Source organism: Loxodonta africana, chromosome 15 (assembly GCF_030014295.1).
Source record: "Loxodonta africana isolate mLoxAfr1 chromosome 15, mLoxAfr1.hap2, whole genome shotgun sequence".
Lineage (NCBI taxonomy): Eukaryota > Metazoa > Chordata > Mammalia > Proboscidea > Elephantidae > Loxodonta > Loxodonta africana.
In genome coordinates, this window is record NC_087356.1 from 4,473,872 (window position 1) to 4,501,681 (window position 27,810).

At 39.7% G+C, this 27,810-nt stretch overlaps 1 protein-coding gene across 2 annotated transcripts in view; it reads left to right on the plus strand.

Annotated features, from left to right (window-relative positions):
* EIF5B (eukaryotic translation initiation factor 5B) overlaps positions 1 to 27,810 on the plus strand; it is a 69,897-nt gene that overhangs the window by 975 nt on the left and 41,112 nt on the right. For both annotated transcript variants that reach the window (XM_010593546.3, XM_023552555.2), the window contains exons 2-6: positions 18,051 to 18,176; positions 18,278 to 18,362; positions 19,084 to 19,759; positions 21,425 to 21,642; positions 22,026 to 22,176. In XM_010593546.3, coding sequence (XP_010591848.1) covers positions 18,051 to 18,176; positions 18,278 to 18,362; positions 19,084 to 19,759; positions 21,425 to 21,642; positions 22,026 to 22,176 — 1,256 coding nt within the window. The remainder of the gene's footprint in view (positions 1 to 18,050; positions 18,177 to 18,277; positions 18,363 to 19,083; positions 19,760 to 21,424; positions 21,643 to 22,025; positions 22,177 to 27,810) is intronic.

A 27,810-nucleotide genomic window follows, 5' to 3' on the forward strand; every position in this document is an offset into this window, starting at 1 on the left:
TGCGTCCTTTTACCCTTTTCATTGAAAGGGTTCACTTCTCGGGAGTGAGCAACATCTGTTAATTTTTCTCCTTTGTGTGTACTGCCCACCAAACTTACTCCAAATGCCGGGGAGAAAACAAGCTTTAAAAATAAAAAAAACTTGTGCTAGTTCATCCTAGCAAAACGGATATTTGGTATTGAAGTGGAAATAAGACTACTGATTATAAATTGGAATCCTAGGTTAGTGCCTCACCAGGCAGTCATATAGCTGATGAGTGGCATTAAAGACACCAAGGTGAGTCTGATACTTCAGTTACGGGTCTGTTGGAGGAAGTTAGTTTGGATACTAGAACTTTTTGTTAATCAAATCTGAGGAGTAAGAAGAAAACAGGCAGTGTTCTGGCTGATTTAGTGGAACACAAGTTTCTGTAATTTTTGACAGAATTTTTTGATGCACAGGCTCCCCCCCCACCACTGGAAGAAATTTTCAAATTTACGCAAAAAATAGATGAGTATAGTAAAGCCTCACGTACCTATTACCAGTTTCCACCATTGTTAGCACATGGCCAATTTTCTTTCAACCGCCTGCTGGAAATCGTAAGCAAATCTCAGAATTTTTTCTTCTGTAAATCTTTCAGGTGTATGTCTGAAAGATGAACACTTCTTAAAAAAAAAAAAGAAAACTGCAGAAACAGAACGTTAAACAAACACGATGTCATAGTTAAGCCTAAAGGATATCAACAATGATTTCTTAAATATCATCAGATATCCAGACAGTACTCAAATTTCCCTGATTTTTATAAAAAGCACTTTTGTTTTTACAGTTGGCTTGTTTGGACTAGAATGCACACACATTTATTTACTTACTCATTCACTCATTCTTCTACCAGTTTTTTATTTTCCGGATCCTTCAGAGTGGAAAAAGCCATTCTGGGGGGATATTGATTACTGTCTCTGTGTTTTTAGAGAAAGGTGAGTGTCTCTGATTGATTCATAAAGTCTCTCTTGGATGGTGTAACGTTTTCCTTGCAGACACAAGAGGCCGTATTAAAGGATTGGTTTGGCAGTAGAGAAGGAGTGGTTTTGCCTCCTCCCCCCACCCCCAACCCCCCAAAAAGAACTCTTATCTGTAGTCTCTGTTTCTTTGGCTCATGTTGAAGGGAAAGTGGTGGCAATGTAACTGAAAAACGTGCACGCTTATTTCATCATATGCTAATATAAACTTTGTAATTTTTTTTTTTTTTAAATGCTTCATGGACTCCTTTGCTGGAGTGGCTTTCAGATTGTGTCTGAGAAATCCTAGGGTTTTGCAGAGGTTTGACAAGAATTGCTTGGCTTTTTTACAGTGGCATTCCATGGAAGATATTTGGGGTGTCGGGGGGAGGGCAGTGGAGCTGAGAAATTCCACTGTTTTTCCAGTTAGTTTGTCATTGGCTTGAGTCAGAATTGACTTGGCGGCAACTTGGCTTATGTTTAAATAGTACTGGTTTTCAAGGCTATTTTGAATATTTGTAAAATGAACAAAAACATAGGAAGAAAGTCTGGAAGGGGAAAGTCCTATTTTAAGATTAATACTCCTATTTGCATATAATGAGATACTCTATCTTGTTTTACTATCTTATATGAAGATCCTCCCTTTAAAGATTTTACCATCATCCCACCTCCTCTCTGCCCCCTTCCCCTCTTGCCTCCTCCCAAACTGTCCAAAGCCAACCATGTTTCCAGCCAGAGAGAACTGGGAGGGAAAAGAGCAGCTGCTTATTCCTTATCAAGATAAGGCCTTGACCCACTTTTCACTTCTTGGAAAGAACACAAAATACTCAACAGTTCTTAATTTTTGTATCCTTATGCTTTATGCTTAGTTAACTCTTACATTTAAATTCTTAGCCATTCAGTATTCATTTAAAATCAGATTTATTTAATCTGAATATCTGATTTTATTGGTATAGCATATGTGTTGTTATATCAGTGACTGACATTTGTTTAAAAAAACAAGTTCCAGAATTCTGCTCAAGCTTGTGTAATTCTGAGAATGAGATTTTGTTTATGGTGTTCAACAAGTTGCCTGCCTTCTTTCAGTCGACTGGGCAACTTTTATTGAGATGAGGAATAGGTTTATGGATCTACAGATCAAACAAGATATAAGGCAGTATTTTCACTTCCTTCGTGTGACCTTTCCAGTCTCATTTACATAATGGGGCCTTATCTCAGGGGCTCTTGTGCTATGATGCACTCCTCCTGATGTGTGCAGAGAAGGCATCTGGATTGTCTACCTTTTTTCTATTAGTCTATACTTTTTTCTGTTCTTGTTTCTTTAAGGGTCAGTTTTAAATTGGTGCCTCAACTAAGTGTGGTAGTTAAATTTTTCAGGTTATAAGGAATGCGAGCATGTTACCTTAGGTAATGGGATTAATACAGCCCTTGAAGGTACCTTCCCTGCTGCTCTTAGGATATAGAGGGAAGGAAAAGAATCATTTCACCTGTCCACTGTCAGATCTCATGGAGGTGTGGATGCCAGTCAGGAGCTAGGCTTTCAGGATTCAGCAGAGTTCTGGGGTGCCTTCAGTTATCAGGTTATTTGTTGCTGTGGCTCCCTACAGCAGTGGTGAGCCAGTATAGTGACTCCATTATTTTTCCTCTGCTTTTAACTAGAGGTGTATGGGAGACCTGGGTTTGATTCCCAGCCAGTGCACCTCAAGTGCAGCTACCACTCGTCTGTCAGTGGAGGCTTTCATTGCCGTGATGCTGAACAGGTTTCAGCAGAGCTTCTAGCCTAAGGCAAACTGGGAAGAAAGGCCTGGCGATCTCCTACTTCTGAGAAATCAGTCATGAAAACCATACGGATCACAACGCTCCGACCCTGTTGTGCATGGGGTGCCATGAGCCAGGGACCGACTTGACGGCCCCTAACACAGCAGCAATGTTCCTATCATCACTGACCAACTCCCTCCTTTCCTAGGAGTTGTGGTGCTCACTTAGACGGTTGCCTCATGTTTAAAGAACTGCCTCAGTGGCAGACATTCATTCTGGTCAGTCAGGTGTGATCAGGTTAGCAGGGTCCTTGTGGTAGAAAACATGGCGATCTGCTTAAGGAGCCTGTGCAGAAGGAGCTGTGAGTATAGCAGGCACTCTGAAGCTTCCAGGAGCCCTGGTGGCACAGCGATTAAGCGCTCAGCTACTAACAGAAAGGTCAGCTGTTTGATCCCACCAGCGGTTCTGTGGGAGAAAGGACCTGGGGATCTGCTCCCATAAAGATCATATAACGTAGAGCCTAGGAAACCCTATGGGGCAGTTCTCCTCTGTCCTATAGTCTCATTACGAGTTGGAATTGACCTGACTGCACACAGCAACTGAAGTTTCTTAGACAGGGAGCAGACCAAGTGACAAACAATATTGAAACCAAACCCGTTGCCCTTGAGTCCATTCCGACTCATAGCAACCCTATAGGACAGAGTAGAATTGCCCCATAGAGTTTCCAAGGAGCAGCTGGTGGATTCGAACTGCCGACCTTTTGGTTAGCAGCTGTAGTTCTTAACCACTACACCGCCAGAGCGTCAGGTGACAAATTAAAAAAAAAAAACAAAACCAAACCCATTGCCATCAAGTTGATTCCAACTCATAGTGACCCTATAGGACAGAGTAGAACTGCCCCATAGAGTTTTCAAGGAGCACCTGTGGATTCGAACTGCTCACCTTTTGGTTAGCAGCCGTAGCACTTAACCACAACACTACCCGGCTTTCCAGTAGGTGGCAAATAGTCTAGACCAATAAAGGTATTTATTTCTCACTTGGATGTATTTGAATTAATAATAATAATAATAATAAAAAGATGCATCGCCTGAGAGTTCTCTTGGGCTACCTTGTTCCTATCACGTTAGGAGGTTGGTATGTGGAAGGAGGGGAAGAAGTCCTAGTTCTCCATAGATGGGTAACGAAACAGATGATGAACTTTTGCTGATAGCGTTTAGTGGCCTCTCCAGTCTTCAGTGTTGGGATCTCTGTGGGGAGGTGATAGAAGCAGCTACTTTCAGTGCTCCTTGCCTGTTAGTTGTGTTTTGTTTACCCTTTTAAGTTTGTTCCAATCTTGCAGTTAGTCTGTTAAGTGGTCAGAACATTGTTTGAGAAACTCTTGAGTGTCAATGGTTAGGTTAAAGCGGTATTTCTCAAACTTTTTGGTCCTAGCACCCCTTTGCACTCTTAAATTACTGAGGGACCCAAAAAGCTTTTGTTTATGTGGGTTATATCAATTTTTACCATATTAAAGTGGAAAAGTTCTTAAATGTTAATTAATTTTGAAATAAAAATGATAAATACATGTTGTTGCTATCGTTAATTGCATTGAGTTGATTCCGACTCATGGCAACCCTATGTGTGCAGAGTACAGCTGTGCTCCGTAGGGTTTTCAAGGCTCTGGCCTTTCAGAAGCAGATCACCAGGCCTCTCTTCCAAGGCGCCTCTGGGTGGGTTTGAACCGTCAATCTGGGCTAGTACCGTAATCAAGCACTTAACTGTTCGTACCACCCAGGGACTTGAAAAATGACCATATTTTCAAAAAATGCTTAATGAGAGCAGTGGTATTGTTTAAACATTTTTTGAAAACCTCTTTCCTGTCTGACTTGATAGAAAACAGCTAGGTTCCCATATCTGCTTCTGCATACAGTCTGTAGTGATGCCACGTCAAGTGGCCTACGGAAAACTCCACTGTACCATTGGGACGAAATGAGAATGGAAAAGGCTAATAACTTCTTAATATTCTTTGAAAATAGTTTTGACTCACTGAAAGGGTCTTGGGGTCTCCCAGGAGTTCAGAATACCCTTTGAGAACGACTGGCTCAGGGATCCCTAAACTAGACTTCGGCATTTCTCCAGCCGTTTATCTCTTTCTACCTTGGCCTTAATTGAATGACTGCTTGTCTCATTGTCTGTCTCCTTGGTGACTTAGTGTATCATTCCTTCCCCTCTCACACAAGGTATATGGAGCTCCAGGTCCATTTTTTCAGAGGAATCCCTTTACACCCAGATAGCATGACTTACTAGGATCAGTGGTCTTCAGGGTATTCGCCTCTCTGTGGTTAAGACACCAATCCCTGACCCTTGGCAGCCACTGTCTGTTCTCCATGTTTATAATTGTTATTTCAAGAATGTATACAAATGGAATCACACACTCTGTAATCTTTTGAAATTGTTTTTTTAATACTCAGAACAATTCCTTTGTGATCCATCCAGATTGTTGTGAGAATCAGTAAGTTGTTCTGTTTTTATTACTAAATAGTATTCCATGTTATGGATCTACCACAGTTTGTTTAACCATTCAACCATCAAAGGATATTCGGGTTGTTTCAAGTTTTGGGCCATTATGAATAGAGCTGCAGTGAACATTCATGTACAGGTCTTTGTGTTGACGTAAGTTTTCATTTTTCTGGACAGATGCCCAAGAGTGCCTTAGTGCATTTGCTGGGTCATATGGTATAGGGTCACGATGAGTCGGAATTCACTTGATGGCAGTGGGTTTGGTTTTTTTTTTTTTTTTTTAATGGTAAGTGTGGAGTCCTGGTGGTGCGGTGGTTAAGCGTTCAGCTGCTAATCAAAAGGTCAGCAGTTTGAATCCACCAGCCACTCCTTGGAAACCCTATGGGACTGCTCTAGTCTGTTCTGCAGGGTTGCTATGAGTCAGAATCAATTCGACGGCAACGGGTTTGGTTTTTTGGTTTTGTTTGGTAAGTGTGTGTTTAGTTTTTTTGGTGCGGGGGGAGTGAAACTGTTACCTTTATTTCCTTTTTTTATTGAGATATTATTTACATGTCATAAGATTCATCTTTTTTAAAGTGTGGAATTCAGTGGTTTTTTGCATATTCACAAACTTGTCCAACCATCCCTACTAATCCAAAATATTTTTACTGCCTTTAAAAGAAACCCTGTACCTGTTAGCAGTCATTCCCCATTCACCCCTTCCTGCAGCCCCTGATAACTTTCTGTGTCTAAGAATTTTCCTGTTTTAGGCATTTCATATAATGGAATCATACAATATGTGACCTTTTGTGTATGGCATCTTTCACTTAGCATGTTTTCAAGTTCATCTATGTTGTAGCATGTATCGGTACTTCATTCCTTTGTATAAATGTACCACATTTTATTCATGCATTTATCAATTGATGGCATTGAAATTGTTTTCATTTTTTTGCTGTTATGAATAATCCTGCTGTAGGCATCCCTATACAGGTTTTTGTGTGGACATATGTTTTCACTTATCTTGGGTGTACACCTAGAAGTGAAATCGCCTGATCATATGTTACCTTTTTCAGGACCTGCCAAACTGTTATCCAGAGCACCTACTCTATTTTACAGTCACACCAGCAATATATGAGGGTCCAGATTTCTCCACGTTCTCATCAGTATTTGTTATTATCTGACTTTTTGATTATAGCCATCCTAGTGGATGTGAAGTGGTATCTGATTGTGGTTTTTTGCTTTTCTTTACATTGAAATTTTTTCGAATAATTTTTTATTGTTGAGAATATACACAGCAGAACATACACCAGTTAAACAATTTCTATATGCACAATTCAGTGATATTGATTATATTCTTCAAGTTGTGCAAGCATTCTCACCCTCCTTTTCTAAATTGTCCCCCCAGTTAACATAAACTCACTGCCCCCCAAGTTTCCCATCTAATCTTTCGAGTCGCGATTGTAATTTTGATCCCATACAGATCTTAAAAGAGACAGTGCTCAAGACAGACATTCTTTACTAGTTAAGCTCGACTATTGTTTGGTTTTCAGAAGACTTGAGAGGATATTTTTGGCTTAAAGATTATCGCAGTGCAGTAGTTTCTGAGGTATACCCGCCACCATAGCTCCAGAAAGTCTGGATTCCATAAGAATATGGAATTCTGTTCTACATTTTCCCCTTGTTTATGAGCATTTTTCTATAGAATCTTTGATCAAAATGTTCAGTAATGGTAGCTGGGCACCATCCACTTCTGGTCCCATGGCAAAGGAGGCACAGTTGTTCATGGAGGCATTTAGCCACAATTTCATTTCTTCCTCCCATTCCTGACTCTCCTCTGTTGCTCCAGGTGAATAGAGACCAATTGTTGTGCCTTGGATGGTTGCTTACAAAGTGTTAAGACCCCAGGCCCTATGCAGTGAACTAGGAGGTAGAATAGAAGCACTAAACACGATATTAGGCACTAAACATGGTATTAGGCCAGTTAACTGGGATGTCCCTTGAAGCCATGATCCTAAACCTCCAAACCTAGGCACCAAATCCCATGAAATGTTTGGTTGTACATTAATAGCCTCAGGAGCCACTCTTTTGTCATTATTGTAAATATGTCTTATCACGCATCTTTTGCCAAATCAACTTTTTATAGGTGTACGACTTATTGACAGCAATTACATTAATCAGCTGTGCAGCTCTACCCTTAATCAATGCAATTTGTCCATCACTGTAAATGAAACTTAGTACTCAGTAAGCAATAGCTCCGCTGTGAAAATGACATGGTGGGCACCTGACCTCCTCTAACTTCACAAGTGGAAAGGAGAATCAATATCAGGAGCCCAAGGCTGATTCTTAGGAGGTGGAGGTCAGACATACTTCCTCTCTCCAACCTTTTTACAGCTCTGGCGCCAGCTATCCCTACCACGGAGCTCTCTCATTCTCTGCTGGGTTCAATAATCCATTGTAATAGCCATACAGAACTCACAGTTATGGGGTTTATTAGGGAAGTAATGGGTTACAATTCAGGAGAAGGAAGGACTCAGGATATAGTTCTTTGGTCAGGACATCCTCTTCTCAGCTGTGCCCACAGGCAGGCCTCTCTCTGGCCCTAGGCCCCTCGGCCTGGCCATTGCCCTGCTTGGGCAAGTATTATAAAACTCTTCAGCTCTGCCAATTAGTGCCTGGGGGCACCATAGTCTGCCGGGAAGCCTTGGCTTGAAGGCACTCAGCTCTCTAGCTCTGTGGGGTGGCAAGTCTAGCTCCATCGCCACGTGCCCAGAGGCACCCCGCTCCACCAACAAGCCTCCTGACTGAGGCTTAGCTCTCTGGCCCCCTGGATGGGCGAGCCTAGCTCCATGAAGTGCCTGGAGGCACCCCACTCTGCCAGTAAACATCCTGCTTGAAGGTGCTCAGTTTTCTCACTCTGTGGGGCAGGAAGCCCACTGTGCCCCATCTTGCTGGTCTTCTGGTTCAGCTGCCTCTGCTCCCGCCATTTCTCTGCCGCAGCTACTCGCTGTCTCCAGTGTTAACAGCTCCCTCTGTCTCTGTCTCTTGTGTCTAGGATGTTCTCATTGTGGGGATCCTGTATCCAAAGAATGTGCTCTGCTTCTGTCTCTTCTTGGTGGTAGTCAGGTCCACCTTTCAGCCTCTAGGATGGCTCATTTTAAGCCTAGTAGGATGGCAAACTGGAGCCCTGATAGCGCAGTGATTAAGAACCTGGCTTGTAACCAAAAGTTTGGCAGTATGAATGCATCAGCTGCCCCTTGGAAATTCTATGGGGCAGTTCTTCTCTGTCCTATAGGGTTGCCATGAGTTGGAATGGACTCGACGTCAATTTTTTTTTTTTTTTAGAATGGCAAAACTGACCAATCCCCTCTTTAGTGTTCCATACAACTTATTTGCATGGTTCTACCCCCACAGGGGTGCCATGCATCTTATATGCATTATTAGCAAGCTATCCAACCCCCTTGGTGAGCCACAAGCACCTCATTTGCATAATCCCACCTAGTCATTTGGCAGGAATTACAAAGACTATGGCTAAAAACAAAAAAACCCTGTTGCCATCGAGCTGATTCTGATGTATAGTGACCCTGTAGGACAGCGTAGAACTGTTAACCACAGTTCTTAACCAGGGTGCCTCTGGGGCGACTTCAGTGGCTAGAAGGGCCATATTAACTAATTCATTTCACTGCATCTTCCCTTTCCCCCTCCTTCCCACCCCTGCTAATCACTATTATTTATTATGGTTACGGCCTCCTGGCTTATTGACCCTTATCCTCTGTGGTGGATTTTACTTTAAAGTCTCTTGTGTCAGAAATTAATATTGCCACTCTTGCTCTTCGTTGATTGTTGTTTGCTTGATATATTTTTTCCATCCTTTGAGTTTTAGTGTGTGTCTTTAAGTCTGAGGTGTGTCTCTTGTAGGTAGCATATAGACGGATTGTGTTTTTTTATCCATTCTGCCATCTCTGTCTCTTTATTGGTGCATTTACATTCAGCGTAATTATTGCTAGATATGAGTTTAGTGCTGTCATTTTGAGGTCTTTTTTGTTGTTGTCGACAGTTTCTTTGTTCCACTAATTTTCTGTGCTGAGTTGTTTTTCTTTATTTTCTTTTCGTCTTTTTCATCGTTGTTTATTTTGTATTTGCTGAGTCTTTGTTTTTCATTTTGATGTGTAGAGTTGCTAGTTTCCTTTGTGGTTACCTTAATATTTACCCCTTTTTTTCTAAGTTTAAACTAATCTTTTATTTCTTTATATCACTTTGACTTCCTCTCTATATGAAAGATCTGTAACTATATTATTTAGTCCCTTTTTTCTGTTTTAGTGTTGTCATCTATTACATATTGATGCCTCTGTTTCCCTGTTTTTAGAATTTTAGCTTTGATTTATTTTTGTGACTTCCCTATCTGGGTTGATATCTGGTTATTCTGTCCTGTGTTCTAGTCTTGGGTTGTTACCTGATGTTATTGATTTTCTAACCAGAAGACTCTCTTTAGTATTTCTTATACTTTTGGTTTGGTTTTTACAAATTCCCTAAACTTCTGTTTATCTAGAAATGCCCTGATTTCACCATCATATTTGACAGACAGTTTTGCTGGGTATGTAATTCCTGGCTGGCAGTTTTTTTCCTTCAGGACTGTATACATGTTATCCCATTGCCTTCTTGCGTGCATGATTCCTGCTGAGTAGTCTGAGCGTAGTCTTATTGACTCTCCTTTGTAGGTGACTTTTCGTTTATCCCTCGCTGCTCTTAAAATTTTCTCTTTATCTTTGGTGTTGGCAAGTTTGATTATAATATGTCTTGGTGACTTTCTTTTGGGATCTACCTTGTGTGGGGTTCGATGAGCTTCTTGGATAGATATCTTCTCATCTTTCACCATATCAGGGACATTTTCTGCCAACAAATCTTTAAAAATTCTCTCTGTATTTTCTTTTATCCCCCCCGTTCTGGTACGCCTATCACTTGTAGGTTATTCCTCTTGATAGAGTCTGACATAATTCCTAGGGTTTCTTCATTTTTTTTTAATTCTTTTATCTGATTTTTCCTTGAATAAGTTGGTGTCAACTGCTTTATCTTCAATCTCACTAATTCTGGCTTCCATTGCCTCAGTTCTGTTCTTATGATTTTCTGTTGTGTTGTCTAACTGAAATTTTATTAATCTTTTGGGTTTCTGTTTGATGGCTCTCTGGATTCTTGCAGCCTGTTAAATTTGTCATTATGGTCTTGTATAACCTTCCTCAGTTCCTCTGTTACTTTATCTGTGTGTTCCTTGGCTTGTTCTGTGTTTTGCCTGATCTCCTTCCTGATCTCTTGAAGAGCTTTGTATATTAATCTTTTGAATTCTACCTCTGGTATTTCCAAAAATTCTCTTCCTCCAGAAGGTTTCTTGATTCTTTGTTTTGGGTGCTTGCTGAAGTCATCATGGTCTGCCTCTTTGTATCATTTGATATTGACTGTTGTCTCTGAGCCATCAGGGAGATTTTTTATGTTGTTATTACTCATTTTCTTTACTTGTTATGTGCCTATTCAGATTTATGTTTCTTCTTGAGTCAGTTTCAGTGGTTTGCCTTTATTAGAATTTCTCCGTGTTATCTAAGCTACTTAATTTGCATACAGTTGTTCATGGTATTCTCTATATTCAAACTTTGCACACCTGGAATAAATCCCACTTCGTTGTACTGTGTAACTCGTTTTATAAGTTGTTGAATTTGATTTGCTAATATTTTGTTGAGGATTTACACATCTGTGTTCATGAGAAAAAATTTTTTTCTTCATGGTGTTTCTTGTGATGTTTTTCATGTAGGTTTTTGTTTTGGTTTAGGGTAATGCTGACTAGCCTCATAGAATGAGTTAGGACTACTACTTCTGTTTTCTGGTGTGGATTGTGGAGAATTCATATGATTTCTTCCTTAAATATTTGGTAAAATTCACTAGTGAAATGATCTGGGCCTGGTGCTTTCTTTTTTGGAAGATCATTAATAATAGGTTGAATTTATTTAAATATGTGTAGGCTTATTCAGGTTATCTGTTTCTCCTTGTGTAGGTTGTGGTGGTTCCTGTCTTTCAAGAAATTGGTTCATTTCATCTAACAAAACCAGTTGCTATTGAGTCAGTTCTGACTCATAGTGACCCGAAAGGACAGAGTAGAACTGTCCCATAGTTTCCAAATAACGTCTGGTGGATTTGAACTGCCAACCTTTGGTTTAACAGCTAAGCTTATCAAATTTGTGGACAGAGTTGTTCATAGTATTTATTTAGTATCCTTTTAATGTCAGTGGGATCACTAATGATGACCTTTTTCATTTCTGTTATTATGATTTCTGTCTTCTCTTTTTTAACTTGGTAGAGCTTTATCAATTTTATTGATATTGTCTAAGAACTGGCTTTTAGTTTTGTTGTTTTTTTTCCTGTTTTTAACTTTATTGATTTTTAATTTTTATTATTTCTTCTACTCACTTTAGGTTCAAATTGCTTTTCTTTGTCTAGATTCGTAAGATGGAAGCTTAGGTTATTAATTTTAGTCCTTTCTTTATCATATACATTTAAACTGTAACTTTCTCCCTAAGCATTGCATTCTTTCATCTCACAGATTTTGATAAGTTGTATTTTGCTTTCCATTTAGTTCAAAGTATTTAAAATATTTTTAATGACTTCTCTGACTCATGTGTTAGAGGTGTGTTTCATCTCCAAAACTTTGTGGATTTTCCAGTTATCTTTATGCTGTGATTTCTAGTTAAATTCTCTTGTGATCTGAGAACATACTTTCTGTGATTTGTATTTAAAAAAAAAATTAGGTATGTTTTATGCCACGAAATCTGTGTCATCTGAGTCTGGTTTTGATACTTGCCTTGTATCTTAAGACTGTGTATTTTCTTTTAACATACCTTCTTAATTATTGTTGTAAGCCAGCCATGATATGTGTAATAGGATAACAGGAACCCAGATAAAATGGACAATTTAAATACCCTCATACCTATTAAGAATATTGAATGATAATTTAAAACCTGAAAAGTAAATCTCCGGGCCCTAATAGTTTTATTGGAGATTTCTACCAAACATTTAAAGAAGGATTAACACCAATTCTATATTATCTCTTCCTAAAGATAAAAGAGGGAGAGCTTCTCAACTCATTATATGAAGTTAATATCTCCCTAATGCCAAAACCAGACAAGACAATACCAGCAAACCGCAGATGGATATCCTCATGAGTATAGATGCAAAAATTGCTAACAAAATGTTAGCAAATTTACAATTCAGTGACAATACATATTGGCAATACGTTAAATAATATGTATATATGTGTATGTATATACACATACCATAGCCAAGTAGGGATGATTAAGGGATGCAAGACTGTCTATGTAATCCATCGTGTTAATAGGCTGATGAAGAAAAATTATATGACCATACCAATTGATGCAGAAAGCTTTAGACAGAATTCATCACACATTCGAGAGAAAAACTCAGAAAACTAGGAATAAAGGGAAACACCTTTAACTTGACAAGGAACACATACAAAAAGAATCTACAATTAACACTATATTTAGAAATGAAAGACTGAATGCCTCCCCAAGATTGGAACAAGGCAAGGATTTCCCGTCCCCATTGCTATTCAACATAATACTTGAAGTTCTTGCTAGTGCAGTCAGGCAAGAAAAGGAAGAAAAAGACATGCAAGGCGAGAGGGACAAATGTACTGTCCCTTTATGCGAGTGACATCAAGGTCTCCATAGAAAATCCCTAAGAATCCATTACGAAACTCTTAGAGCTGATTGGTGTGTTTAGCAAGGTTTCAGTATACAAAATCAGCGTAAAAGATTAATTACATTTCTGTATACTCATAATGAACAAGTGGGAACTGAAATAAAAAATAGCATAATATTTCCAGTCACTTAAGAAATTAAACTTCGCTTGTTCTGTCCAAATTACAAAATGCTGATGAAAGAAATCGAAGGTCTAAGTAAGTGGAAAGGCATACCATGTTCATGGATGGGGCGACTCAACGTAGTAAAGATGTCAGTTTACGTCAGTTGATATACAGGCGTGATCTTGGAGGGTTCCCAGTGTGCAGCTTCTTTGTCCCCAAAAGGGATACACTAGCCTCTCGTGTGCATTGATGGTTTTCACCAATCAGGAAGCCTGTGGAGCTTCTGTGTCCAGAGCTTTAACTAGGGCCTCATCACGTAGGCATGATTGAATTATGGCTCACCCCTTCAGATCAGCTGATATCAGGCCACTTGGTCTTTCTGGCCTTGCCAGACCCCACCTGAGTCACCCGATTGGCCTAAACCTTCAGGTGTCGTCTGGAGGCCTCATCAAAGGCGCTTTGATTACAGGGGAATTTCCAAGGTTTTAGAGGTTATCTCTCAGGAACCAAGTACGAAGACCAAATTACTTTACCTGTTGCTATCTAGTCCATTCTGGCTCAGAGCGACCCTACAGGACGGAGTAGAACTGCCCAGTGGGTTCCCAAGGCTGTAAATCTTTATGGCAGCAGACTACCACAGCTTTCTCCTGTGGAGTGCTCTGGGTTCCAGCTGCCGACCTTTTGGTTAGCAGCCAAACACTTAACCACTGCTCTACAGGGCTTCTAGATTTAACACAGCTTTGTTGAAATTGAAGTGAGACTTTTTTTTGTAGGTATAAACATTAGGATGCATATCAAAAACCGAAGGAGTTAGAATAGCTAAAAGAATTCTGATAAAATGGGAGGCAGTGTCACATTTCGTAGGCTAAATGGGTGTTGTAAATTTCTTTAAAAACTACCGTTGTCATGTTTGGTTGAGTAGAGTTTCTGAAGAATTTAGCAATTAATATTTTCAATGGCTTTATTTTTTAAGGCTAAGTTATAACTTTTTTTCTATCTATGATGGAGGGATGGGGCCTGTGAAAACTCTTAAGTTTAATACAACTGAAAATTGTCTTTTGTTTCCGTAAGCCTGTAGTAAGTTTAGAATAAAGGACTGGCGGCTAAAACAGGAAATATAATGGGAATATTATAGTTTTGATGCAGGAAAAAGTGATATGTAGAAAGGCATACAGAGCAACAATTACGTAGATTCCGCAAAGGTGTTAAAGCGTTCATGATAATCAGCATGCCTGAACTTTAGATGTGACTACGTAGTTTACTGACATCTTAAAGCTGTACTTTGTAGTGGATAGGTACAGGTTGTTGTCGTGTGACGTCAAATCGATTCCGACTCACAGCGACCTATGGGTACAGGAGTAGTGCTGAAAATGTAGGTGGAGTATGGTTTAAAGTTTCCAGTTAAATCGCTGATGTTATATGATGTGACTTTTCCTGTCCTGTCTCTGTAATAACACGGTTGCCTTTTGTAGGAAGTCTTCCTATGTCTGATGGCAGGAATTGCAGTATACATTGAGGGGGAATACTTTAGAAGTCATTGGAATGAAGACTGGTCAGTCAGGTTGTATCTGATAGATTTTGTAGCTGTATTTGAATTTTTTGAACACATAATTCAGAAAATAGTTTAATTCTCAATTTCTAGAGAGGTAGTACAATATGTTGTTATATTTGGGTTTAAGTTCCTGATATGCTACTTCCTAGGTATATGTCCTTTTGTAAATTGTTATCGTTAAGCTTAACTTCATAGCATTAATTGGATTAAATTACATAATGTATGCTGTGTCTAGTGCTTGGTAACCACAATGCCTAATACATAATGCACTCTCAAAAACTGTCAATCTTTTATTACTAGCCAGAAGAAGCTTTGCAGACTCAACAGCATACAAATGTAGTCCTGTATGCTGTCATTCTAGAGCTGTTTGTTGATGAAAACTCTGGAGGCATAGCCAACCGTTAGGAGACCCTTTAAGCTATTTTGATAAGGCCAGAATAGCTTAGGTGAGGGCTGGCAGGTTTGGGGAGATGAGGTGTGTGCCCAGCTTTAATCAGTGACACCTTCCCTTCTCACCCCGTTCTCAGAAGCTGCTGCAGGGTGAAATGTGTGAAATGCTGTGAGAGACGCCTGGCCAGACTTAGGTTCCTGCCACTTGATGAGACCTGAGAATCTTCTTGATTATTCCCTCTTCTTTCTACATGAACCCAGCCACTTAGGCGGTGCTGATTCTATCCCTTTAGTATTTATCTAATTGACTCATATCTTCATCTTGCTTGCCAACTGATGACTCAGACAGGTTGTCATCATTTCTCATCACCCTTATTCAAAAGCTCCCTAACTGGTCTTGCTGCTTTTTAACTAGTCTGGCGTCTGCACTGCCACTCAAACCAGAGATAGCTTTCAAAAATGCAAATTTGTTTATGTCAGCAGTTAGAAAGCTAGCTATGGGATCAGACTTCCTGGATTCAGATCTCATCGCTGCTGTGTGTGATCCTGGGCAAATTCTCTGTGCCACATTTTCTTCATCTGTAAAAAAAAGAATGACAATTCAAATGTGGCCCATAGTTACCTGGAAAAATTCACTGCCTAGCTCTGACCCCCAGTTTGTGGCTCCCTACATCTCGTAACTTAAAAAAAGTCAGGTGGTTCAGGTACCCTTTTATGAGCCCCTTGTGCTGAGGCAAAGTACACTTCTTTGCCTTTAGGTTTTTGTGTTCATTGTTCCTGATCCCCTTTGCCTGGCTAACTCGTGTTCCATCTTTAATACTTGGCTCCAGGCTTCTCCTCTGCTACAAAGCCTTCCCCAACCTTTTCATTCTTCATCTGGTGCTTTAAGAAGTCCACTGCTATAGCAGATCAGTATTTTATAACAGCACCCTCCTCAAATATACTGCCCAAAATACAGTAGGATGAAAGGGAATGTATATCAGCTCTGTTTTTTGTATTTATAAAAGCCTCTGATTTCTTTACTTCATGGTACTTGGCACTTTGTAATTCCTTGTTTACTTGTTCGTCTGCCTTTACTAAGTAAGCTCCATGAGGCTATATCCTCAGTGTCTTAGTATATAGTCTTTTAATTTAACATATAGTTAAAAATTTTTTTTCCTGTTTTCCTCTTCAGGAATTCTCTTCGCTGAAATGAAGCATCTTTATACAAGGTGTCCAACTGTGGGGGCCATGTTGCACGAGGTCTTTGTTTTCTTACTGTGTCTTTTATTTGGATTCATTCAGCTTTTCTACTTTATACACATCTCAGACTGACCGACCCAATGGTTTTCTGGAGGTTTTAACTGGAATTTAGTCAAACCCACGAGCCATTCCTTGGAAACCCTATGGGACAGTTCTACTCTGTCCAGTTAGGTCGCTATGAGTCGAAATTGACTCGGTGGCAGTTCTTTTTTTTTTTTTTTAAGTCTTGTTTATTCTATATAGTATTGATAGGTGGTGAGAACATTGTGAAATGGAACTGGGAATGAAACCAGGTTGGTGGAAAAGATTGTAAGTGGGTTTGGCCATGTATTTTTGGTTGTTTCATCGGTATTAGTGAATCATTCCTAATTCATTTAGAGTTGAGTGTGCGGTCATGTTTTGCTCAAGACATTCAATCTTTGAGCATGTTAGTTTCCCCGTTGTAAGATGAGGGACTAGACTAGATGATCTCTAAAGTTCCTTTCAGCTCTAAAACATCCAAGTAAAAACACACAGGGGTCCAAATATTTAGGCATTGTTACTGATAATCAAAGGAGCCTTCATGACACAGTGGGTAAGCACTTGGCTGCTAAGTGAAAGGTTGGTGGTTCGAACCCACCAGCGGCTTCTTGGGAGAAAAACCTGGCGATCTGCTCCTGTGGGAAACTCTATGGTACAGTTCTGCTTTGTCCTATAGGGTCACTGTGAGTTGGAATCAACTCGACAGTATATAGTGACAACACTGATAATCGAATAACAAGACCAGTTTTTTATTTTATTTTTATTGTTGTCATTGAGAATATACACAGCAGAACATACACCAACTCAACAACTTCTACATGTACAGGTCAGTGACACTAATTACATTTTTTGAGTTGTTTAACCATTTTCATCCTCTTTTCTGAGTTGTTCCTCCCCCATTAGCACAAAGTCACTGCCCCCTAAGGTTCCTATTTATTCTTTTGAGATGATCTTGTCCATTTGATCCCATATAGGTAGACCTTAAAAGAGCACAATGCTCAAGGAAGACATTCTTTACTAATTAAGCTAAAACTATTGTTTGGCTTTAAGAAGACTTTAGGGGATATTTTTGGTTTAAGTTTTAAAGATTATCTCAGAGCAGTAGTTTCTTGGGTTCATCTAGCCTCCATGGCTCCAGAAGGTCTGGATTCTATGAGAATTTGAAAGTTTGTTTTGCATTTTCCCCCTTTTGATGAGGATTCTCCTGTAGAATTTTTTGATCAAAATATTCAGTAATGGTAGCCAGGCACCATCCCGTTCTTCTGGCTCCAGGGCAAAGGGGACAGTTGTTCATGAAGGCAATTAGCTACGCATTGCAGCATTGCATATCCTCCTCCGGTTCCTGACTCTCCTCCTTTCTCTGTTGCTCCAGGCAAATAGAGATCAATTGTTGTAGCTTGGATGGCAGCTTAATAAGATCAGTTTTGTCTTTTAAGTTCTCAGTTTTATAGATAACTCCCATTGGACATACCCAAAAAACACTGGTATCTATAGAAGTTAATTTGCTTAATTACCTAGTTTTTTTTTTTTTTTTCCTGGAACTTCATTATAGCTGTTTCTGATTTGAGTGTAACCCAGACACATTGCTGAAGCTGATTCAGGGAGGCTCCTAAGTAAATCTAACTTGTGTTATTATGAAAACTTGGCAAATTATTTTTCTTCATGAATGCTAATGGATGAAAAAGGCTAAAATGATGACAATTTCTCTGAACGTGAATGTGGTAGGTTATTTTGCTCTTGAGTAACAATTAGGTCTTCATTGTTTTTATTGAAGCACCAAGGATGACATTGATCTCGATGCCTTGGCTGCAGAAATAGAAGGAGCTGGTGCTGCCAAGGAGCAGGAACCACAAAAGTCAAAGGGGAAAAAGAAAAAGGAGAAAAAAAAGCAGGACTTTGAGTAAGTATATTTTAAATATGTTTGGTTTTCATTAGTTTTAGTATTGGATTGACTTATTAAACTTATCCAATGCCTCAAAATGTATTTTAATCCTTTTCTAGTGAAGATGATATCCTGAAAGAACTGGAAGAGTTGTCTTTAGAGGCTCAAGGCATCAAAGTCGACAGAGAAACTGCTCCCATAAAGGTGAAAGACAGATCATTGTTCTCATTTATGCCATGTTTCCTACTGCTGGTTTTGGGGAGCTACATTCGGAAACTTATGTTACCTAACAGTTTTTGTAAATTCTGGTGCCAAAGCGGGGAAGCAATTTTTAGGAAAGAAATAATACACTTTTAAAACTTTTCATAGATATAAGCATGGTTTATTTGGGAATCTAAAAGTATCCGGTGGTATGTTGCTGGTTCATAAAATTGGTACTTTTGAAGTTATGGAGAGAGGTTTTGCTCCTTTCATCTGCACTTCTAATTTTCTATATATTTTTCTTTTTTTTTATGCTTTGAACTTGGATAAGCCTCAAAGTAGTGGGAACATGATAGTAAGATTTTTTTCTTCTTCCAGTTTTCCCCTGAGGCTTCGTGTGCCATTTGAAGAAGGTAGTGATTGTGGACTGGTGATGAGTGCTTATCTCGGAGTCACCTGGATTCTGAGATTTGTGGTGAAGGTGACAGGTACCTGAGACCTAGGCTAGCTTCTGGTACTTGGTTGAGTTTTATATTCTTATAAAAAGGAGCGTATCTTGAAATTATTTTGAGTTTTTTTCCCATAAGCTTTAATGAAGCACATGATTCTTAGTAGGTTAGATTATTAAAATATGTATGTGTGGTTGTGTGTGTGTATATATATATACACACACACACACGTATATACAATTCTGTTAATGTTGCTAACAATAGAAATTTTTTAGCCAACAGAAAATAATGAAGAAGAGTCTACCTTGAAACAAGAGAAAAAAAAGAAAGGACAGAAGGGCAAAAAACAAAGTTTTGATGATAATGATAATGAAGAATTGGAAGATAAAGATTCAAAATCAAAAAAGACTGCAAAACCAAAAGTGGAAGTGTACTCTGGGAGTGACGATGATGATTTTAGTAAAATTTCTAAAAAAGCTAAAGGGAAAGCTCAAAAATCAAATAAAAAGTGGGAGGGGTCGGAAGAGGATGAAGATAACAGTAAAAGAACTAAGGAGCGTTCCAGGGTCAATTCTTCAGGCGAAAGTGGTGATGACTCAGATGAATTTTTGCAGTCTAGAAAAGGACAGAAAAAAAATCAAAAGAATAAGCAGCCAGGTGCTAATGCAGAGAGTGGCAATGAAGATGACGATTCCTCCTTCAGAATTAAGACGGTGGCCCAAAAGAAGGCAGAAAAGAAAGAGCGCGAGAGAAAAAAAAGAGACGAGGAAAAGGCAAAACTGCGGAAGCTGAAGGAAAAAGAGGAGTTAGAGACAGATAGAAAGGACCAGAGTAAACAGAAAGAATCTCTGAAGAAACCTGAAGAGGAGCCTGTAAAATCCAAAACAACCGTTGACGTTGGAGTGACCCCAGGCCCTGAAGACAGAGGAGAGACTCCCATGGCGGCAGAAGGTTGGTAACATGGAGGGAAGGGCAAGAGCCTTTTGATTCACACTGTCTGCAGTTTGATCACTAAACCTCAAAGTCGTTTTGTTATTTGTAGTTGGTTATAAAAGTACTTATTTGTAAAAAACCTTTAAAATGTTACATTTAAGTACGCTGACTTGATTTTCATTGTTAAACATTTGTGTATAGTTTAAAATATCTTTCAAATGGTCTGTGCATAGATTGGAATTTTTATAGAATCTCACTGAGGAAGATATCTTTTGCTGTTGATACAAACTGTGGAAGTTGCCTAATAAAAAATTTTATTATCCTTTTTGATAACCTAATGACAGACAGTATCTTTGAATTCTGTCTTTAAAAACCCAATTGAATTTATAAAATAAACTTGAATGCTATGAATAATATGCTAATATTAGTTAACATCTTACAAGCAAGAGTGAGTCATGCTTTTTGTACCAGAATCAGTTAAAGAAAAATAAGCTTTCTAGCTAAATTTCCCCATCTTATTCAGAATGAAAATAGCTAAAGATATTAAAATGACTCCCATCATTTATAGACTGTATAAGGAGCCTGCATAGCCCTGGCAGTGCAGTGGTTAAGAGTTCAGCTGCTAACCAAAAGGTCAGCGGTTTGAACCCACTAGCCGCTCCGAGGGAGAAAGATGTGGCCATCTGCTTCCGTAAAGATTATAGCCTTGGAAACCCTGAGGGGCAGTGCTACTCTGTGCTGTAGGGTTGGTGTGAGTTGGAATCGACCTGACGGCAGCAGGTTTTGGTTTTCAAGGAGCCTGGGTGGTGCAAGCAGTTAGTGATATGCTGCTAACCTAAAGGTTGGTGTATCAAACCCACCCAGCGGCTTTGTGGAAGAAAGGCTTGGTGAGCTGCCTCTGTAAAGACTACAGCCAAGAGGACCCTTTGGAGCAGGTCTGCTGTTAACACATGGGGTTGCCATGAGCTGAGGCTGAATCAGTGGCAGTTAACAACAGCATCGGCTGTGTCTTCTTAAAACTTAAACTAGTTTTTCCTTAGACTAGGAGACTTTTTAATGAAAAAACTTTTTAACCACAGTTTTTATTATCTGGACACATTAAGGAGAAACACCATCAAAGTAGCCTTGTAATCTTTAATTCTTTTGCATAATGCTTTAGAATTCTTGGAGTAAAATCCCTGTGTTTTACCCTCCAGATAGCCCATTAGGATGGGTGTCCTTCTCATTATTCGTGTCTTATAGAAACGAAGCCAGTGACGGAACTTAGGTTCACTCTGTTGTTACACTTCTGCAGAGCATATGTCTGTCATGTGCCAGCTGCTCTGCCCCCCCGCCCCCCGCAAAAGAAAACCCAAACCCATTGCTGTCGATTTGACTCTGACTCAGTACCTTAGATGCAGCATTGCCCTTCCCCAAACGGGGCCTCCCTCCTTCTGCTGACAGGATCTTCCTGGATCACTCAGGACAGCTGAGAACAGCACTGGCATTGTAGGCTCCAGAGAAGGCAGAGGTGAGGGCGCTGTGTTGGTCTGAGCTGTGTGGTCCCTCAGTGTTCATGATGCCCAGAGGTCCTGTCCCACTGCTGGTATCAGCCTTGACCCGTTCTGGCCCCTGAACTCTCAGACTGGTTCACCATTGCCTTAGGAAATGACTTTTTTTTTTAACGCTGTTCTGTTTTGATAGATGACAATGAAGGAGACAAAAAGAAGAAAGATAAGAAGAAAAAGAAAGGAGAGAAGGAAGAAAAAGAGAAAGAGAAGAAAAAAGGACCTAGCAAAGCCACAGTTAAAGCTATGCAAGAAGCTCTGGCTAAGCTCAAGGAAGAAGAAGAAAGACAGAAGAGAGAGGAGGAAGAACGGGTAAAACGACTCGAGGAGTTAGAAGCTAAGCGTAAAGAAGAGGTGTGTTTCGTGAATTTGCTGACATTGACACTGTGTGTACCTGAAAATGTCTTTTCTATAAATTATCTCTAAGTTTCTAATCATAAAACTTGTATAGTTATATGGCAGTTATTGTTTTGCTATAAATGACAAGATGAAGAGGTACAGAAAATCCTCCTTTTACGTCCTCAGTTACGAAGTTCCTTGTGTATCATAGTCTGCTCTAACGTTGGTATTAATTAACAATCGTTATACACCACATTGCACATATTTTAATTTGGGAATCTCCTAGCGTAATGCTTTTTATGTATCCTAAGAGCTTTGTTTGAGGTTTAGGTGGTTTACATTTAAATTCTGTATTTCATTAAGTTAGTAAAATTTATCTGACATGGCCTCTCTTATAGGAACGGTTGGAACAAGAAAAAAGAGAAAGGAAAAAGCAAAAAGAAAAAGAAAGAAAAGAACGCTTGAAAAAAGAAGGGAAACTTTTAACCAAATCCCAGAGAGAAGCCAGAGCCAGAGCTGAAGCTACCCTTAAACTTCTACAAGCTCAGGGTAGGTGTTCACAGTTAACCCAACAGCTGAAGAGCTTCTCCAGGCGGTTCTGTCTCTAACGTTCAGAAGTAGAATTTTGTAGAATCAGAATTCCTGTGAAAATGTGCTAACAAAAGTATAAGAAAGAGGTGATACAATTTCACTGTTCAAGAAGATGACTTACATGCTGTGTGTGAAAAATAGTGTGTCTAGACATAAATATGCACGAAAGCAGGGATACTAGTAAAGTGAGTTCCTCTGTACCCATCACCCAGTTTCAATAATTACCAACATTTGCCATTCTTGTTTTTCCCCCACTACCCTACTCTTTATTTCCTGGAGTATTTTGAAGTGAACCCTGAACCCATATTATTGTGCCCAAAATACCTTCTTTAGTATGTATCTATAACAAGTAATGACATTTTACTTTTTAGCATAAGGTAAGGAAACATTCCACCTAACAGAATTAACTAATTCCTTGATATCATCTGATTTTCGGTTCACGTTTAATTTTTTTCGCTTGTCTCCAAAGTGTCTTTTACAGTTGGTTTGTTCCATTCGGCATCCAGATTAGATTCCCACATCTGGTTGATACATTTGTGTCTTTTAATCTGTAGCCACTGCAATCACACACCCTGTGTTCCCTTTGTTTTTGTGACATGTTGTTCATTTGTTAAAGATACTAGATCTTTTGTTCTAATCGCATTCTGATGTTACCTGATATGCTTCTCTATCCCTGTAATTTCTCAGATCTAAAGGCTTGGCTGATTCTGTTGCCTCGTGTCAGGAGGCAAGTGACCTGGTTGTCTCATTCCTAGTGATGTTAAAATTGATCGGTGCGTTTGGCTTTAGGTTGTTGGCAGCCTAGTCCATTATAAAAGTCTCTCATTGACTTTTTACCTAATAGTTTTAACATCCATTGGTGATCATTACCTGTGTCCAGTATTTCATTAAGAATTGCAGAATGGTGATATTCTAATTTTATAATTTCTTTTGCATTTATTAGCTCAAATCTTTCTCTGAAGAAAAACTTCCCCTGAAATACAGTTCATTCAAGAAAGGCAGAATAAAAGCTTAATTCCTTTCCTGTCCTTATCAGTTTCCAAAATAATAAGACCCTAGCAACTTCCCCTACCATCTGTCTCTCAATTTGTCGTACTGAGGTGGCTTGTGTGTTGCTGTCATGCCGGAAGCTCTGCCGCAGGTATTTGAAGTACTGCCAGGGTCACCTGTGGTGGACAGATTGCAGTGGGGTTTCCAGACTAAGACAGACTAGGAAGAGGGCCTGGGGATTTATTGTTGTACATAGGGTCACTATGACTTGGAATTGACTTGACAGCACCACCTCACAATAACAGCAGCTTCCAGAGGTGACAAATGAGTTTAATTTTGTTCTTTGGATGTTCGGGTGTCATTTTAATATAATTTTTTTTACGTAATAGATGTGTTTTAATCTACTGAAGTCATCAGAGTTTTTGATACTCAGATTGTCCTATCTTTGGCCATAGGAGCCATGGTTTATGTGACCTTTTGACATGGCCACAGTATTCTTTAAACTCTTCTTGCTTTCTGACACTAGGTATCCCAGGTTTATCTTGCAGAGGGCTTTGCAGAAAGCCCTAGACCTAGAATCAGCCATTTCCCCGAGAGCCCTGATTCCTTTTAGTTGGAAAAGTATTAAGAAACCACAATCTGGGCGTACAGTCATGTGTTTGACAGGTAAAATGATTTAAAATAGTGTCTTTGCTCCATCGAGAAAAATATATTACCTGTCCCTACATTCCAGAGATTTTTCTAGTAGCATCGTTTTGGTACTTAAGCCATAATTACAGTAACAGCTACCACTTACGTACTTACTGTGTAACTGATGCTATAATAAACCTTTGACATTGTCTTTTTTTCCCTCATAAGAATTTTATAGGTATTTTCATTCCCAACATGTAGACGAGGAACCGGAAACTTAGAGAGCTTGAACAGTTTGCCCAAGGTCCCAGTGCTGAGATACAGACTGGTCTGTGCGACTGCCTCTTTATTCTGCGTTATATGTGTGGCTGGGCGTAGTAGATATGAGAGACATAGTACTTTCAGAAAGGTTTATTCTTAATTGGGGATGTAGCATTTTAAAACACGAAGTTAGAGAACAAATTTGAGTACAGTATAGCATCCAGATATCAGATTTAATTGGCGATGATGGAAAGGCTGAGAATACTCATGAAGAAATTGGGATGGGATCAAGTAGGGACTGATTTGCTAGTCTTACAAATGCTGTTTTAGGGAGTATAGGCAGTCCCCGGGTTAACGAACGCCCAACTTACAGACAGCTTGCACTTAAGAATGGACTGTGATAAAGCCTATCATATTAAAAATCTTTGTTAAATACGTGGCGGTTAATAATAAATTCAGTCACTACGTTGTGACACTCGTGAAAACATTGTGCGTTTCTTAAGTGTTTTATATGCATAGAAAGGTAAAAATTGTATTTTTACCTTTCTATGCATATACTGCAGTCCTGGTGGTGCAGTGGTTAAAGTGCTTGGCTGTTAACCAGAAGGTCAGTGGTTTGAACCCACTAGCGCTTCCACAGGACAAAGATGTGGCAGTCTGCTTCCGTAAAGATTTACAGCCTTGGAAACCCTATGGGGGCAATTCTGTTCTGTCCTATAGGGTTGCTATGGGTCAGAATGGACTCGATGGCAGTGGGTTCGGTTTTTGGGTTTATGCATATACTACATACTAAGACAAACATATGACTAACTGATGCTAAATAAGAACTGTATGTACCTGTTCCGACTTAACCAACAAATTCAACTTAAAGACAGGCTTAGGAACAGATCTCATTTGTAACCCAAGGACTGCCTGTAGTTGGATTTATAGTTATGGTAATTAGATGAAAAGTGCCATTTAAAATGATGTACTTAGCATCTTTTTTTTTTTTTTTTACTTAGCATCAGTCTTTACGAAACTCTTTGAGAAGATGGTCTCTTAAATGGCACCTCTAGCCCTAGTCTCTTGTTCTTCATGGTGTTGCCCAATCTTTGCAAAAAAAAAAACAGGGAAAGAAATCCATTCAGGGTTTGCACAGGGCGGCTGGTGGATTTGAACTGCTGACCTTTTGGTTAGCAGCTGAATGCTTAACCACTGTGCCACCAGAGCTATGGCTTTGACTTATATGAACATCAAAACTTGAACTTTTCACTACTACATTTTTAGCAAACATAGTATGCTTCTTACTCAGATTTTGGGCTCCAGTGCTGCTTTATGGTGCTAGACAAGGTGGAGTGAGCAGGGCACAGCCTCTGTCTCCCACTGATGACAAACTCCTAGACTGACTAAAACATGAGCTACTGTAGGACTCCAGGGGGTAAGCAGTAGCAAGCAGGTAGAGAACTGAAGTAAAAATCTGAGTAACAACGCACAGTGAGTGAGTTTCATTTCCCCTCCTTTTTCTCTTTTTTTCCCCAGCTTTGCCTTTAGGGCGTGACAGATCTGGAACTGTGCAGTGGGTCCTGACAGCAAAATCTTCCGGAGAAATCCCCCCCTTTCTAGCCAGAGGACCAGGAAAAGGGCCTCCTATGTGGCAGAAAGTGTGGGGAGGAATTCTCCATTTTTCTTTTTCTCTTTATCCAGACCTTGCCCCAAGGCCCTCCCTAGTCAAGATCTTTGGCCAGATGAACCAGAAGGGGTCTCTGATGTCTGAGGAGTTTGGGGGGACTTCTCATTATCTTTCTATTGCTGCTTTGGCCAAAAGATAGTCCCACTTATGTGAAACTTCACAACAACCCTGCAGGATGAAACTCTGAGAGAACTTCATCTTTGTAGCCAGAGGAACCAGAAAAAGGAACTCCTGGGAGCCAGACATACAGGGGAAATTGTGGAGAGATAGGAGCTGGAGAAAGAGGATCCTGTAATTGTGTTTGTGAATTGACACGTGTCCAGACTCACCACCAAGCTGTGTGTGCATGGAACAGACCCACAGAACATAACCAAAGCTTCGAGAATTGCACTATGCTGTAAACCACTGTCCAGTTCCCAGACCTACCTCTGAGTGGCTCATGTGCCTGGTAGACCCCAACAACACAGCAAAGACTTGGAAAACTTAACTGACATTGGAGCCTTTGTACACAGAAGGCAAGACAATTTAGGGTGAACCCAACTCTTTTGACTGCCTGCTAAGACAAAACCTCAACCTTGTCTAGAGAATTTGAGTGGGACTCACTGTCACAAAACATAATATTCAAAATGCCCAGGATAGAGTCCAGAATTGCTCATTATTCAAAGAACCAGAAAAATCTGACCAATAATCAAGAGTGAAGGTAACAGATCTCAACCCCAAGATGACCTAGGCTTCTTGTGACTGACCTCCATGAAGTAACAGTGTGGAGACAAATGGAAAGATAGATATTTTCAGGTGACAGGTAGGAACTGTAAGAAAGAACTGGAAATTTTATAACTGAAAAATACAGTCTCTGAAGTAAAAAACAAAAACCACTGCTCAATAGCAAAAATGGAGATGGCAGAGGAAACAGTGAACTTGGAATCTACCAAAAAACCCAGTAAGCTTGAGCACACAGAGCCAAGATGCAAATATTAGTTGCATTTTTGTATGCCAGCAATTAACAACTGGGAGACAACATTTTAAAAAACAGCACCATTTACAATAGCAGCCCCCCCCAAAAGAAAATTAAAACACTTAGTTGTAAGTCTAATATTTGTAAGATCTGTATGCTGAAAACTTCAAAACACTGGTGAAGGAAATTAAAGAAGACCTCTAGAAATGGAGAGAGAAATCACGTTCGTCCATCGGAAGACTCCCTGAGATGTCGGTTCTCCTCAAATTGACGTGCAGATTCGGTGCAGCCCGGATCTGAGTAGCAGCAGGATATTTTGTGGATATATACAAGCTACTTCCAAAACTTGTATGGAAAGATCAAAGGAGTTAGGATCACTGAAATATTTTTGAAAAAGGAGGACAAACTTGGAGGGCTGTACCGCCTGATTTCAAGACTTATCATAAAGCTATGGTGATTCAAAACTTGTTGCCATTGAGTCAGTTTGGACTCACAGTGACCCTTACAGAACAGAGTAGAACTGCCCGTAGGGTTTTCTGGGCTGTAACCTCTATGGGAGCAGACTGCCGCATCTTTCTCCTGCAGAGTGGCTGGTGGGTTCGAGCCACCTCCCTTTCAGTTAGCAGCTGAACGCTTGACCACTGCACCAACAGGGCTCCTTACAGCAATCTCCGCAGTGGGATATGGACAAAAGATTAGACACATAGCTCAGTAAAACGGAATAAAGCCTAGAACGTATATAGTCACTTGACATTTTTGTTGTAGGGGAAAGGCAATTCAATGGAGAAAGTAAAGCCTTTGCAACAAGTGGTCCTGGAACCATTGGACATATGTATGAAAAATAAAATAACCTCATCCTAAATCTCACACGTTGTACAAAAGTTAAAATGGATTGTAGATCTAAATGTAAAATGTATGACTATATACTTCTTAGAGGAAAACAGGAGAAAATATTTGTGTTGTTGTATTAGGTAAAGAGTGCCTAGCTATGACCTCAAAAACATAATGCATAGAAGAAAAAATGGTAAGTTTTGGTGAAGTTGAATTAAAAATTTTGATCTGCAAAAGACACAATTAAAAAAATTCA